At 40.9% G+C, this 15710-nt stretch overlaps 2 protein-coding genes and 1 long non-coding RNA gene across 5 annotated transcripts; all 3 read right to left on the bottom strand.

Annotated features, from left to right (window-relative positions):
* Window positions 1-1567: 1567 nt before the first annotated feature.
* Window positions 1568-3466, bottom strand: LOC135636046 (transcription factor TCP15-like). Of its 2 annotated transcripts, none has more exons than XM_065147579.1 (2): window positions 3340-3466; window positions 1568-2823 (listed from the first exon to the last, which is right to left on the bottom strand). In XM_065147579.1, exon 2 carries the CDS (start codon window positions 2790-2792, stop codon window positions 1716-1718), a length of 1077 nt encoding a protein of 358 aa, XP_065003651.1. In that variant the 5' UTR covers window positions 2793-2823; window positions 3340-3466; the 3' UTR covers window positions 1568-1715. The 2 variants fall into 2 exon arrangements, with proteins under 2 accessions (XP_065003651.1, XP_065003650.1); XM_065147578.1 differs by having other exon boundaries at window positions 3229-3355.
* Window positions 3467-6041: 2575 nt separating this feature from the next.
* LOC135635463 (uncharacterized) lies at window positions 6042-6723 on the bottom strand. The gene is made up of 2 exons (XR_010495640.1): window positions 6584-6723; window positions 6042-6436 (listed from the first exon to the last, which is right to left on the bottom strand). It is a non-coding gene; the product is annotated as an uncharacterized LOC135635463 (long non-coding RNA).
* A 2915-nt stretch (window positions 6724-9638) lies between these two features.
* On the bottom strand, window positions 9639-15448 carry LOC135635496 (NAP1-related protein 2-like). 2 transcript variants are annotated; one of them, XM_065146600.1, is made up of 10 exons: window positions 15189-15448; window positions 13981-14103; window positions 13835-13885; window positions 13595-13666; window positions 13348-13461; window positions 13187-13251; window positions 11700-11760; window positions 11379-11441; window positions 11197-11241; window positions 9639-9955 (listed from the first exon to the last, which is right to left on the bottom strand). In XM_065146600.1, the coding sequence occupies exons 1-10, from the start codon at window positions 15321-15323 to the stop codon at window positions 9908-9910; spliced, it is 777 nt and encodes a 258-aa protein (XP_065002672.1). In that variant the 5' UTR covers window positions 15324-15448; the 3' UTR covers window positions 9639-9907. The 2 variants fall into 2 exon arrangements, with proteins under 2 accessions (XP_065002672.1, XP_065002673.1); XM_065146601.1 differs by having other exon boundaries at window positions 11379-11435; window positions 15189-15447.
* Window positions 15449-15710: the final 262 nt, after the last annotated feature.

Here is a 15710-nt window from a genome sequence, read left to right as displayed (position 1 = left end):
CACCAAATCAAAGCTGATGTAGTGTTCCACAATTTTTATAAGGTTATTTAGAAAAATCCTAAGTTTATGAGTTGCTCAGCTTAGTGTCTTATAAGCGATGCAATACGATATTATTTTATATAGCTTCGTGTTAATTAATCATGCTTTATTCTACTTGTTCAGCAAACTAAGCTGTCTTGTGCTCATCATCAAGACCAGCGGTGAAGCTCATAAACAACATTATCCAGCCAATTAAATAAGGTGATGACAAATCAAAAAGGCTCCGCTTGCCTTTAGACTATCTTAATCACTGGAATCAGATGTATAGTGCTATGTTCCAAAGCTGTTGTTAAGATACATTAACTTAAGCTTAATCTCCCCCCTCATATACTTCACATCACTCTCTCTCTCTCTCTCTCCTGGAGGTGCGGGTGTGAGGAAGGGGTTCAAAGGCAGGAGGAGGATGGAGGAATAGCATGGCGTTCATCATGATGCCATCAAAAGAAAATAATACATGTACAACAGCCATGATAGGAGAACATAAAGCGTCAGCCGATGAAAGCCTGGAATGGGACTTTTCCCAAGAAAAGAGAGGAGGAATATTATTTTTCAAGCATGCGGTAGAAAGGACATCAGATTCATCCTAAAGTGACTACAATGTGTCAGATATCATTTGCATAAAGAGATCACGAAAGGAAAGGACCTCCAACAGTTGCTGAATATACTTCCAAACCAATTCAGCATACAACAAATTTATCTTGTTTTCACCAACATCTTATGCATGTAATTATGCATGTCAGTGAGTATTAGTTTAGTGAAAAGGACAAAGAAACACACACACACACACACACACACACACACACACACACACACTCTCTCTCTCTCTCTCTCTCTCTATATCTCTATCGATTGTGACTCCTTCAGGTGCAGTGACTGTGTTGCAGTTTTCAGTGCTGGAGGTTGGAGCTGTTCTTCTTTGAGGAAAGATGAGGAGACGGATAAGAAGACTTCATGTGGTTAGAGTTACCCAATATGATCCATCTGCTGGAAATGTGACAGCTCTGATCTGAAACGAAACAACCGACAGCTCTAGCATGGAATTATAACTCCTTTGGCCTTTTGCCATGCTCTTCCTTCTTATCCTTGTATGACACTCTGCAAGCGCCGAGCCCACACTCGTGGTGTTCTCGTGTAGAGAGAGTCGGGATGTTAATCACTTGTGTGTGTGTGTTTGATCGTGGTTAGAGGCAGCAATGATTGATCATATCACTCTCTGAGTTGGATTGTAGAGAAGACATGTGAGTCGATCTGATCGTCTCCATTGAATAGGAACCTCATCTCTTTCTCTTCTGCGGCCCTTGTGTCCTCTTCCCTTCTGCCAGTCTACTGTTTGAGCTGAAGCTCTCTGTCTCTGTCTCTCTCTCACGCACTCAGCCGATGGACATCTTACAACCACCCAAAAAGAAATGGAGAAGAGAAAGAGAACAGTCCTATAAGTATCAGAACTCTTAATTCGTTGATCCAAAGGGCATTGCTATAGCTCAGCAACCAAGATAAGAACCCTAGCGAAACCATCATCACACATCAGTTCACACACCAAGAAATGACTTGCATTTGTATTGCCAGAACGTAGGTTTTTGTGGTCAAAACAAATATGAGAACCAAAGATCATCCGAGTGGATCAAAATGTTTAGCCAGAAGAAGAAGATAAGTGCATGCATGGTTGTGAGAAGGGCCTAGGAATCGCTGGTGCTCATCGTGTCGTGTCGCTCGCAGTCTCGGTGCCCTTGTTGGGACGCGGACGGCATCGCCTCGGAGGTACTCGGCGACCGGTACATGTTGAGGGCGGAAGGGATTCCCATGTGGCCCTCGCCTCCGCCGCCGCCGCCGCCGCCGGAACCCAGACCTAGCTGCTGGCTCGGCAGGAGAGCCATGGGCGTAGGGAAGTTCATGAAATGCAGGCCACTGGACATGGAGCCTCTGAACATGGTGGTGCTTCCCACTTGAGGGAATGTCCATATAGACTGGCTGTTACCACCCACCATGTCTTGTGTGTTAGGGTTTGTGACCATCCACACCGTTCCTGGCATCTGCCCATGGCTTGCTTGGCTGTAGCCCGCCATCTGATGCTGCACCGGCTGCAGTTGATGTTGATGAAGCTCCGACTCCCATCGACGTTTACGTATGTTCCCGATGTCGCCCTCCGACGCCGCATCGAGGCCGATATTGCATGAGTTGAAATTGAGAAGCAAGGACGAGGACGAGGACGACGGGCCCTCCGTGGGGAACGCGGAGCCGCCTCCACGTTCCCATTCGTTGTGGATTCGGAGGGACGTGCCGGGGAGAGCAGCCGCCACGCTGTTGAAGTAGTTAGCGGCGCGGAGGTGGGAGGGCACAGAGACGCTGGAGCCGGAGCTGCGGAGGGAGATGTTGAGCGACGTGAAGTTGGCGGGGATGGTTCCGGTGCCGGTGGCCGCGATCACCGCGGGCTCAGCCTGCTGGAGCAGCCACTCGATGGTCTCCCCGTCGGTCTTGTGGCCGAGCTCGCGCGTGAGCTGGAAGACGCGGGCCGCGCAGAGGGCCGGCATCCGGATCCGGCGGCCGCGGCCCTCGACCTTGGTGTGGCGGTCCTTGTTGGAGCTCCGCTTGGGCGGCGGCTTCCTCAGCCGATCGACTGCGAGCTCGGCCGCGGCGGTGGTGGAGGATATGGCCAAGGAAGGGTAAGCAGAGCTGGAGCATGAGTCTTCTTCCTTCTTCTCGAGGAGCTGGAGAGGGAAGTTGGGCCGTCGGGATCCGCCGGCTTCGCCTTCCATGTCCGGATCAGATCATGGCACTGCACAGCTCCTGCAAGCACTCGAGATCCGACGACGGTAAGGCAGAGGGCGGGGAAGGCGAATCTAACACTTAAAATATCCGAGATCCAGCGGTAGATATAGAGAGAGAAGAGGAACTGAGTGTGAAGCAGGAGTTCGGATTGTAGGGTATACTAGGATCGATCTTGTGGACTTTGGTAGGACATCTCCAACTGAAGATTTCAAGGATGCAAGACCATGGAGAGAGAGGGAGAGAGGCGAACAGAGAAGAAAGTGTGTGTGTGGGGGGGGAGGGGGAGAGAGAGAGAGAGAGAGAGAGAGAGTTCCTGCGAAGAGATGAAGCTACTGCATCAATCTTGTGGATCTTGTAGGGCACACTAATGCGGAGGGTAGGGAATAGATATAGGAAGAAATGGATAAAGAAACATCAATCTACCTCAACTTTGCAGGACATTCAACTTCAAGTTTCTGATGTGGTAGAAAGATATGAGAGAGAGAGAGAGAGAGAGAGAGAGAGAGAGAGAGAGAGAGGTAGCCTGTAGCGCACCAAATCATACTTTCGGCAACGGAGATGAAAGAGATAAAGAGGAGAAACTATAACTCCAGTCTCAGTTTAAGAGAGAGAGAGAGAGAGAGAGAGAGAGAGAGGGAGAGAGAGAGAGATAAGGGAAGAGGAAGAGAAAATTAGGGCCATATAATAAATTGGAAATTGCGTGTTATTGCCCCCAGTGACGGTGCATGACGGGTGGGATCAAGTGCTACCCAGAAACGGGCATAAAACCCGACCCGTTTAAATGTTGGATCAGATCCCCGCACGTATTTAACGGAAAATAATTATCTACTATTAAGGGAAAAAGACAAAAAAAAAGAAAAAGAAATTATCATGGGAAAAAAATCCATAAAAATGAAAAAAAGGCATAAAATAGAATCAAAATATCCCATGTGGAGCCACAAACTTTACGTATTGTTCCCTTCTCTCTGTCATGTCCTTTTTTTTCTCCCTCCATATTATAATTATTTTCCGGAAATTAATTATAGGTGCCACAGTGGCTGGCTACACATACCTGGCTCAGACTCCACGTGCGGTGCTCTTTAATCGTTCGACACCCAGAAGACAGTGGCGCCGAGGGTGGGTCCCAGTCTGCATGTCAAAAAACGGGAGGCTCCAAAGAAAAGGTAAGCACGTGGGTCCCTCTCGCACCAGTATACATTCCTTTTCCTCCTCTCTCTCTCTCTCTCTCTCTCTCTCTCTCTCCCTACTAACTTTGAGGCCTTGCTAGTGTTAGTTTATTTTTCCCCACCCTTTTTTTTTTTTTTTTCTTTCTTTAATTCTTTCTTACTACTCCAAAACAAGCTGAGTTTAGTGTGAGGTTTTTTGGGATTATAAATTTTACAGAACTGGTTTTTCTTTTCGAAATTTTATTCTGTCCTCTAAAATAATTTTTTTGATTCTAGATTTTTATTTTAGGGAGATGAACTCTGGATGTGACCACAAGATTTATTCTTCGCGATCTTATATGCTGCATCTTCTCTGATTTCATGTGGATGGCAGGCAGTCTTGTAGCAATAATTATACTGAAGATTTTTCAAAAAATAACTACTAATTATTAGAATAGATAAGTCTAATCATAGAGGTGATTCACCAATGACTAAATATATGTCGTACCCATTATATAAATTAGTTCTAATAATTTTCAGCATTTTAGTCGGGATCGTTAAAATTATTTCTTTAGTTATTCCCTATATATAAAATCACTTTATATATTATTTTAGCTACAAAATCGCTCAAACAAAATTTACCTCGAACATAGTTGTCGGAAAGATTTCATTAGACATAAGTTTTATAGAAAACACTTGAATCATTAGCTCGAATAAGTCATAACTCGCTTTAGAGGTTCAATTGTCAAACGTGAAGATAGACTATTTCGTGATTCAAATGGATAATCAATTTATATACTAAAAAAAAGGTTAATTCCAGGAGAGTCTCAAATAATAATAATAATAATAATAATAATAATAATAATATTATTATTATTATTATTATTATTATTATTATTATTATTATTATTATTATTATTATTATTATTTGGGTGATGATTCACTATTTCATTAATGAACTCATATATAATTAATTTCGCAGGAAGCCCATTATTATGGACAATGTCAACCATGAATGTCGATTATTATGCATGAAGCAATCACATGATTGCCAAGTTAGATTGAAAAAGCAGCAACGAGGTCTGTATGAGCCTTGAAAGAGACTGAATCGAATTCCTTGCTCTGATTTAGACGCAAAGTTGAGCAATTCATGAAAATATATAATGACCTCTGTCGATCCGAATATTTCAGTAAGCTTCTCAAAATCTTTGAAGAGATAAAAGCCTTTCAACGAGGGATTTCATAGATGCGCATTATGTTGATGAACTGATGCGTTGTAGCTGATGAGTCAGCTTGGTCCACAGGGTGATGTCGGGAGTCTTCGGTCGCCTGAGCTGGATGCCAAAGTCGGTCGAGTCCTGTGGTCAGTGCGTTGTCGTCGTAATATTGATTGACGTTTCTTCGTCGGGATGCTGATTGACGTGTCGGGAGGAAGGATGTCTCTATCGATCGGGGTGGCCTTACCTCGGACGTTGTTGCTTTCTTGCAAAGAAGGCTCTGCCGGGTGATTCCCGAGCCCCTCGACAAGTAAGTTAGTGTGGGGTTCTGCTTTCTGGCTCTCGCTCCTTCTTTTCTCCTCCCACCCTTGGTCGGATGTCGGCCAGGTATTTTTATACTACTGTATGAGGGTCGGTCGTACGCGGGTTTGACGTGGCGACCGATCCTCGAGAGGTGAAATAGTACATTTGTGTGATCGTCGTCCCGGGACGTCTGGAATGACGACATGCAGTATCGTCCCGAGCTTACCAGGACAGGATATGTCGAGCGATGTCTTGATATGACTGCTGGCTCGACGCGTGAGAGTGCTTCTCTTGTTGACTTGATCGTAGCATGGAGTGACATCGATTGTGATGTGACCTTAGCCCGAAATATATGATATCACATTACATGTATTGTATGTGGGCACACACATAAAAAAAACAATATATGCTTCATACCTTCTGATGTATACATCGTGTAGAGTCCAAAGAAGAAAAGCTTTGATGGCATTCCATAAACGTGTAGTTGATTAATTCTACAGAAATACCAAACCAAGCTTTGTGACGTTTGTTGTATGCACGAATGCTTTTATTGTATTAAGTCGATGAACTTGCAAACCGTAATATATTTTGGGCATCTAAATCATGTTCAACATGCGTGATCTTTGAGGCGATTGGGGTTTGAGGATTCAATTCTTCCCCATGACCATCAGATTGTAGCCCGACTCTCTCTCTCGAGTAGGAAACCTGGATCGAAATGTTCAACACACTCCTCTTTCATTCTTTTCCTCTAGTCATAATAGAGCATGGTGGGAAGAAGCTGCGAAGGGGAATGGGCTTGGAGGGAGGGAGGCTCCAGACACAGCTGCAGAGTGCCGTTTTGGGGGGCGGAGAGGCATTTCGACAAACACCTTTGGGGAGTTGAGTTGGCTGTGAGGCGAACGCGATCGTGGCCTGGTGCCGCTGGCCGCGAGTCTTTAGTGGCCGGTGCTGCTGCTGCTGCTGATGCTAGAACCAAAATGGAGGAGACAAGGGCATGTTAGAGCGACATAATTGCAGGGCACCTCAGCGGGAAGGGGAAAGGGGAAGGGGGGAAGGGGTGGAGACGAGGCGCATGGCGACCTGCCAGCCGTCCAATGTTGTTGCTACACGAACCAGAATTAAAGGTGACGATGTCAGGCCACCCTTGGTTTGGCTGTAAAGCGTTGGGGGTTCAGCTGCGGTGGGGCCTCCCACCCATTCCTGTTCCTGAAACCCACGCTGCCTGCCCTGCCCTGCCCTGCCTGCCTGCCTGCCTGCCGTCACCCACAAACCTTACCTTGCGTTGTGATATTTGTAATCACGTCTCTTATTTAAGTAAAATTAGATTAATTTAGGAAATCTTTAATACCAATTTTAGAGGGTATCTATTTGCACTACATCTATCTATCTATCTATCTATCAATCTATCTTAATCTTCTGTCTAGGTTGATTAGCAGTAAAAAAGAAGAAAAAAAACCAATCATCTGTCTAAAATAATTTGACATGACAAATATAAAAATAATATACCTTTATTATTATTATTATTATCATCTGACTAATATTGGAGGAGTTAGTTAATATGCTTATTTGGAACGAATGAAAAGAAAGTGAGGTCATCATCCTACGTGACCGAGGAGGGAATCTGAGAGGTGAGAAGTTGGAAGTCAGCAGCATGCAACAGGAAAGGACGTGGCACTCGGCTGTGTCTCCTTTTGCTTTTCTTTGTCTAAAGCGAGTTGCAGGTCATAGACTGTTTGGAGTAATCAAAAGGCCTCGAGTTGCTATCATTACAAAGGCAAGGCAGCGGATGAGTTTGGAGAAGGAAGGAAGGAAGGAAGGAAGGAGGATACCATATGGACATGGATGGATGGATGGATGGCCGGCTGGGAGGGAGTGACAAAGCAGATATGATGGTGATGGAAAACGAAGCAGATATAATGATGATGGACATGATTTCAAAACGAAGCAGATATAATCTTTATTTTCTGATCGCTTCGAAAGGACAAAAGAAACAAACAAACAAAAAAAAAATCTAATTTTTGGTTGGCCTTTCCGTAAGATTTGAAGGCGGAAGAAGTTTTGATCATCCGTAAAAGAAAACACATCTTATTTTATTTCTCTGGTGAATCTTTTCGATAGGATTTGAACATATATGAAGTTTTGATCTTTTGCTACAGAAAGAGAAGAAGAAGAAGAAGAAAAAGGAATGAATTGATCGTAAATAATCAGGACATTTAAAAAAGAATCGATATGATTTCATCTGTGTTCATTCGATTAAAAACAAAAAAAAAAAAAGAGGTTGGATCCCAAAAAATCTTAACTCGGATGGATCAATGTGGAATATTCTAATGACAAGATGATCATGAATCTATCTAACAAAGCAATTAAATTGTTCAGGCGTTACAGCATCATCATCTCACCCGAATAATTTATTTGCATGTCGTGCGAATGTATGTAGTTCGGATTATGAGGGCCATACGACGACGACATTAGGTTGAGGTGGAAGCTAAGTTGGATGCATGCAGCGTAGGTAAAGAGTACATCGGTAAGCAGAAAGCTCGCAGCAGTTTCCAGCTTTACCAGTACTTTCTTTCATTGGCTAACAACAGTAGCATTGATTTCTGTATCCTTTTGTTGCAGCTCTCGTAATGAGTATGAGTATCATCTGCTGCTGCTGCAGCTACAACAAAAACTCGAGTGTGTATGTATCGTGGACTCGAAAAGAAGTGCAAATCTCTAAAAAACAGTTTCAAGCAATGAGCAATAATTAAATTATTAATCTGGTGCTAATATATCTAACCTTTTTGACCTTTTGAAATCATTTTATACTAAAATATTTAGACTAGTGATGATGCATTCGACGAGTGTTTACAACCTCACACGGAATCAACACTTGGTCTTCATCCCTTAACCCTTTGAATATATATATATATATTTTTTTTTCAGATGGAAGCACCAATGTCCTGCTTCCCAATGTCTATGTTTTCTTCTTCTTTTCTACAATGTATGTGTGTGTGTGAGAGAGAGAGAGAGAGAGATAGAGAGAGAGCTTTGTAGCTGATGCTGCAGCAGTTGTGATAGATTCAGAAACTGTAGCTTATGTATATGTGTAACCTTACTTTGCACATCTTTCGGGAGCCCACTTCTCCCCCTCAACAACTCCATAATAGAATGAAACGCATGAATGCTCGAGTTGGTACCCCAATACAATGAAACAACCTTGCCAACATAATGGATAGCAAAACAGTCTCGGTGGGTGGGGGGGAACAGCAGCAGGGGGGGAGGTACCACTCGGGACTGCAGTTGGGTGGGAGGGAGGGAGGAGGAATATCAATGGTGTCCTTTGAATCACCATGTCACTGCTACAAGCTCAGTGCAGGTGGTGGACTGCCATTGGAGTTTACCATATATATATATATATATATATATATCTATCTCTGTGTGTGTGTGTGTGTGTGTGTGTGGGTATCAGATCCAAGCTGTCGTTTCCATAAAGGAGTCACTGGTGATCTTTTGCTGCTTGGTATCCAAAGGAAGTTGTCTGAGGAAGACACCCAACAAAACCCATGCATGGATGCACAAGTGGGTCTGCTTTCACCAGCGTGACACAGTGGGACATCACATGTTCTGCTGCCGATGATCTCTCTGTTTGTGCAGCGATTACCTCATGCATCCATATATGCATATTGACATGCGTGCGCCACCCACCATATGATCCAAAACCTACATCTATCTAGTTAGTAGTAAGGGGGATGAAGAAGGCATCCTAAAATATTTGATTGATATTAGTGGTTGAGGCACATTTGCCAATCCAACAAATTGTTTCAAATCCTCGAAACAAAATAAAGCCAGTGGGATAGCAAATCAAATATATTTTATTGTGTGATAATTCATAGGATGAAAATTCAACCAATCAATCAATGCAAGATAAATAAATCAAATGAACCACCATCACATCACGGTAATATTTTCGGTACAACCAATCAATTAAGGGCTTGAAAATGGAATAATTAATGAACCACAAGAGGATAATTAATCTAAAAGGTTCATATCACACCCTCCTCCTAACAAAAGAAGCATTGGGGTGCTTTCTCTTAAGATCCAAAGCCTGTCGGAAACATTATATCAAACTGTTCATCCAATAATTAGATATAATAGTTGAATCACCTTGGACACACAAAAGGCCTCATAGACCAAATTGAGTGATAATATATGATTGAACAGATTAAGAAAAATATCATGTGAAATTGCTACAAAAATCATGGGTCCTAAAAGAGTTGAGTTGAATATGAGTGACAACTACCAGTACAATTCTTGACCTCATACTGTAATCCTTCAAGCGACTACAGCTAGAAAGCATTCCACCTCTTCACTACCTATAAGCCTCGACCTGCTTGTCCTATGAGAGAGTTGTAGAAGCCAAAGTGCACACAACTAGAGTTGGTTTCAGCTTGGATCTCATTCTTCATCTTCATCATCTTCGGGCTCACCATCCTCATCAGTTTCCTTTGACAAGAAAAAGGAATAATTAGGCCACTAATGGTTCGTAGAAATAGAAACGGAAGCTCCACCATATATAAGCTTGAGCTAGAAAAGTGGATAAGAAAAAATGCAACTGTTCTCTGCCCGAGAAATAATTCATTGGACAAATGGAGGTCTTGTGCAAGTGCTGAACATCATAAGATGTCGGCCAGCATCAATTCCAATCTTATACAGATTGTCTTGTGCTTGGGAAACATGAATTTGAAGCATGGATGGCGGCAGATATGTAAACATTATTATGTGGATGCATTCTGACTGCAAAAAGTAGAATATTCACCTTATTCATTTCAATTGAAATCAAAAGAAAAATTGCGACACTCGCCATGCTCAGCTAGTTAAGATTGTAAGTCATGACAAACTATAATCATGGTGGAAAGATATACCTAGAACTTTGTAAGTTAACACCTGATAGGCTTGAAAAATCAATCTGCTTCAAATCCACTACCCGGCAAAATAGGCAATTTAAACAAAGTGATCTGGGAGTTTAGTTTCAGAATTTGGGTCGATTTCAAGTATTTCTACACTAGATTTCACCAAAACTGATCATATTTGACTATATATGATCAATTCAGATGATATTTGCCTATGATAATACCAGAATAGTTTCACTCAGGATGTGGACTATAACATCTACACAAAGACCAACTACAGCAAAGCACACATGATTTCAATTGGGACCATGACATGAATGCTCTATGGATGTGTAAATTAATCGATTACCTAGCGAAAGCTACCATGGCACAATACATATGCTTTTCACGATGCAGAATCACCATGATTACCCCACATGTTGCACATGTCAAATAGTAAAGAATGATTGAATAATTTAATGGACCTTGATAAGGACATTATGACTTTTGAGTTTATTTTACAAGATTATGATACCTCCAAACAATCTGACATTAGATGTCTGTTACGACAATGGGACTACATAAATCATTACACATTTTACAAATAAAATCTGCTTTAGAAACCTGTTAATACAATCTGACCAAATGAAAATTGGTTCTTATGAAATCTTAAATGTAAATTTGAACTCTAGAAAATTCATTTTCATGTCCTGATGATTACAAGATCAAAAGGGTAAACCTCAGAGGCTAGCTTCCTTACACTTAAAAATAAACATCAAACAAAAAAATGTGCACTTGTACCAATAAAATACAAGTGCTAGCTGGCATGAGTTGTTAAAAAGGAGAAGAACATACCTCATCATCATCTTCATCTCCATCAAAATCCTCCTCATCAGCTTCCTGTACCAATAAAATAGAAAAGTTTGAAGAATCAAAAAGAAATTCCAATTCAAATGGACGATATGTAAAATTTCCAAGCGAGGAGCAGAGAAAGAATAGAGAGGAAGAGTAGAAACAAGTTAGCTAGGAAAACATACATTGTTAAAGTATTTTAAAGGATTGGGCCACAAGTCTTCCTTGATTATCTCGGCCACCTGCACCTGCAATTGTTAGAAGATATATTGCACAAGAAGAGACCTTACATCACATGGAGCTCCAAAGCTGTTTCTATTTAGTAGTTGTTGCGCTCTTTGAATAAGATAGTTTAATTAAATTTCAAATAGGAAAATGAACAAATGTCCACAACTAGTAATATCAAATCACATTCACTTTGAATCATCCTCAACATCCAACTTTCAGTTACAAAAAAAACAAAGCAAGAACCATTATAAGTTCGAAGAAAAAAAAAAAAACATTACCTCATCCATAACTCCTTCTGAGAAGTCCTTTTGCTGATTTTCACTGAACCAACTGAAGAAACTGTTTTGAGAAGGGGGCAAACTGATCAATTAGGCTACGAAGCCATAGATAAAAGTTGAAATCTAAAGATTGAGTTCATCAATGATGCCAATTCATTGATGCAAACTTAGTTGGTATTATATAATAAGATTCCTCAAAGAAACATCAAAAAGTTGAAGTGCATCTCAACATCTTATGACTGTTGCATAGGTTGATCTTGTGATTTTAAACTATCATGCAATTAAAACTAAGTTACCATGTGCATTTTTTCACCATGCCACTTGGAAAAATGTCACTTTAAGTTGCAATACCATATTATATGACTTTTAGAACCATATTTCAGTCAACATAATGATGTCCAGTTAGGCAGGCTATAAAATCATCTCATAGCTAAGGACAGTTATTCCCCCAATGATTTTCAACCAAAAATTTGGGGTGGAAACACGAAGAAATGCTAATTAGGTAGTCACATTTGCTTATATTCATCCAATACTAGGCTTTTATTGCAATAGCTTGTATAAAGCTCCATTCAGTAAAACCCTCTTTCGAAACTTATTTATAACCAGTAGGATATGAATTAACCAAAAGGAACTGAAATACCATCATGAATGCTTGTCATCACCCAAGTTTAAAATGGCCCTTCACATGAACACTACAACAAGATAAAGAGTTAAAAACTGACTTCAGTCAGAAACTACTATAATTTACAAGCAAGAACTGTGATTGCTGGCCAGTAATGTCATGCTGTGGCATATTGACATTCAGCAGGGTGCTTGTGAGTTCTATGTATACTTATGATAAAAAAATATGTTCAGGCATGCAAGTGGCATGTGTCAGGGCATGACAACGACCAAAAATGCCAACCCAGTGATACCACACAAGAGAAAGTCAACCACTATGGCCTGTAGAATACAACAAAATCAAATTGGATAAGATGGATGAACTAGCAAGATGCTAGTATCAAACACTTCAGATATAGAATAACTACGAAAAGCATGAAAATAAGGGAAATTAAACTCCGATTTAGGGTTCTCTAAATTTTTTTTATCTTAGAATAAGCATGTTAGACTTTGGTTATGCTTACAAACATGCTCAATTGCCAAATCAATTCACATTCAATTAAGGTATTAAGAAGGTATAACATAGTGTGACTCTTCCAAATATAAAGCAATCAACCAAATGAAGCTTTGACGAAATTCGGCTTTCTGGTGTTGATAGACAAATTAGTACTTGCAAATAAGAAATCTTTACAAATTGTACCTGATCTGAGAGTAGAAAGCTACATTAACATTAACTTCTAAGCAACATAATTTTAAAGTTCTAACTCAATAATGATAAAAATTAGCATTAGTAACACAAGTATCACAAAAAAGCTAATTACTCAATGATGCAACATATGTTAACAGACAAATGTTCTGCAGAAAAATTAGTGAGGAACAATATTAACCTCTCCTCAGCAAAGGGTCGCTTGTTCCCCTTCTTCTCATGAGCATCACCATTGGCAATATGTTCCTACAAATATGATGGCAAAAGAAATTATAACTGCAACCTGAATAAAAAATATTAGCAAGGAAATGCTTGGTGCAAACAAGAAATATTTTTTCTTACCATGCCGTCCTTCCACTTAATTGTCGTACCAGTTACATTAGTTGTTCCTTCATCATTGAATGAATATGTCTTTGTCAGTTTTGTGTCCTCAAAGTATGGGTTATTGGAGAAGTTCTACAACTTGCAGAAACAAATTCAATTAAACATAAATGCAAAACAGAAGCCAAAACTGCAAAAAAAAAAAAAAAGGGGGTGGTGGTGGGGGGTGGTGGAGGGGGAGCTATTAAGTAAGTGTTCAACAACTCACAAATGTAATTGAATAGCCTGTCTTCACATCCTTAAAATCTTCGACATCTAATGAATGCAAGAACTTGAAAATCTACATTAACGAGGAATGCTAGATTTCAGAAACAATGCACTATTAAAATTTAAACAAATTCATAAATTTAGATCCATTGAATTCAGACTAAGTCACAAGATTTAAAGTGAAAAAACATTATTCAACTTAGCTATATCTGGCATCCTTCATTATTAGCAGCTTATGTACCTCTTGGTCCTTCTCAGTTAGTAGATCACCAAGAGCAGGATGACTCAAGAACTGCATATCATCAGGAACAAAGAAAAGATAAGTCAAATGAGATGCCTCAAAATGAACATCCACACCCATGATTAAAGAAATAAAAAGTTACATACCGCAGTTAACCAAAAGTCAGGGATATGTTGGATAATTTCAGCCCGCCTGACAAACACAGGTCTGCGTATCTCATTGTATTTCTGTTCCACTTCAAAAACTTTATCACTTGCTTCCTCATTGACCTATAAGAACAATTTTAACCGTCATATGGTTGGACTAAGTCAAACACATGTAGCCCAAAAAAAAAAACAAACAAACAAATTATACTTTGGAACAAGAATGTCACGATAAGTAAACAGTACAAAGAAGGATGAATGCCCAAGATACAACCAGCAGTTGACATGTGATGACATGCTATACTAATATACTGCCATTTTTGCAGGTTCTTTGCAATACCTACTCAATGATGATAATCAGCAAAAAAAAAAACAAAGAACGAATACAAAAGGCATACACAAGGTAGAATACGAAATATTGTGCATTCCCAGGAAGGTAAGACACCACAGGAATTCTGAACTAAAAAACAAAACCTCCAGTCATCATATCTTTATCACAGGTAAAACCTCAAAGATATCTTTATCAGCATTCTAGTTTCTGTAACATGTCCTTTCAAAAAATCAATGTTTCATAGCTCCCTCTATTTTCCTTATAGTTCTCTTTTTCTTTTTCTTTCTCTAGCAACTTCTCTGCACGGTTAAGCATCATATTGAAGCTTGATAACTGATTCTCAACTGAAAATTACAATATTTGTAAACATTTAACAACAAGAATCAGTATCATGTTGACCACAAGCTTGGAGGAATCAAGAAAGCCTTCACAGGAAGTAATAATTTCCTAACAGTGACATGCCAGAAACAAGAAAACACCCAAACCAAATAACAAACCCTCATCCATCTATCGAGAATCATAACACGACGCAAATTGCGAGTGGAATGAAACAGAAACACGATACAAAAACCCCCATCCAAAGATATCAGTGCGTTTAATTACTCATATAGAGATCAAAGCGAGGAATCCGTCAGGGAGTTTGAGCGGCACAATCAACCAAAAGTAGCCAACACAACGTACCGTCCAAAAAGCTCTCTACTTTGAACAATAAGAGGCACGAAGCAAGACAACACAAGGACAAAAAATTAGAAGAAAAAGGCATCACATAATTCCAGAGAATCGAATTATGTGACAACTGAAATGGTTTGAATGGAAAGGGATAAAAAGAATAAAAGATATATGTTTTTTCTTCCTTTTCCTTTGCAAAAGAAAGCGTTACCCTCTCGAGCTCGTCTTGGATCTCCTGGAGCTTCTCGATGGAAAGGACGAGCTCACCATCGATGTGCTGCTCGGGTTCCGCCCCCTCGGCTCCGGGCTCCGCGACCTTCGATTTCTTCCCCTTGTCGGCCACCATCTCCTAACCGCCGACGCGCCTAAACCCTAACGCTGAATCCCTTTTTCTTTCCCTGCTCGGCACGGGGAAGCAACCTACAATGGCCACCGGAAGCGACACCAAACTCCCTCCATCCCCGCCGTGTCTCTGTCTATTTATACGGCCCCAGGTCGCAGCTTACTGCAGTTTCCCGTCACCACCTTGGGTGAAGAATCCACTGGCACGGCTCATCCTAACCGTCCGAAGAGTGGGTCCGGAAGAGTATGACGGTGGAGATCGTGTGAGGGATGGCGACTGAGTCGCTAGGGGTGGAGAGGCAGCGGGAGATATTTAAAACCCTAACCCTAAGGGAGCATCAGCCTCTGTAGCCGTTGGATGGACGGCCAGCATGCCTCATGATAATGATAA

Source organism: Musa acuminata, chromosome BXJ3-4 (genome assembly GCF_036884655.1).
Source record: "Musa acuminata AAA Group cultivar baxijiao chromosome BXJ3-4, Cavendish_Baxijiao_AAA, whole genome shotgun sequence".
NCBI classification, from domain to species: Eukaryota; Viridiplantae; Streptophyta; class Magnoliopsida; order Zingiberales; family Musaceae; genus Musa; species Musa acuminata.
This window is presented reverse-complemented; position numbering and strand designations above follow the sequence as displayed.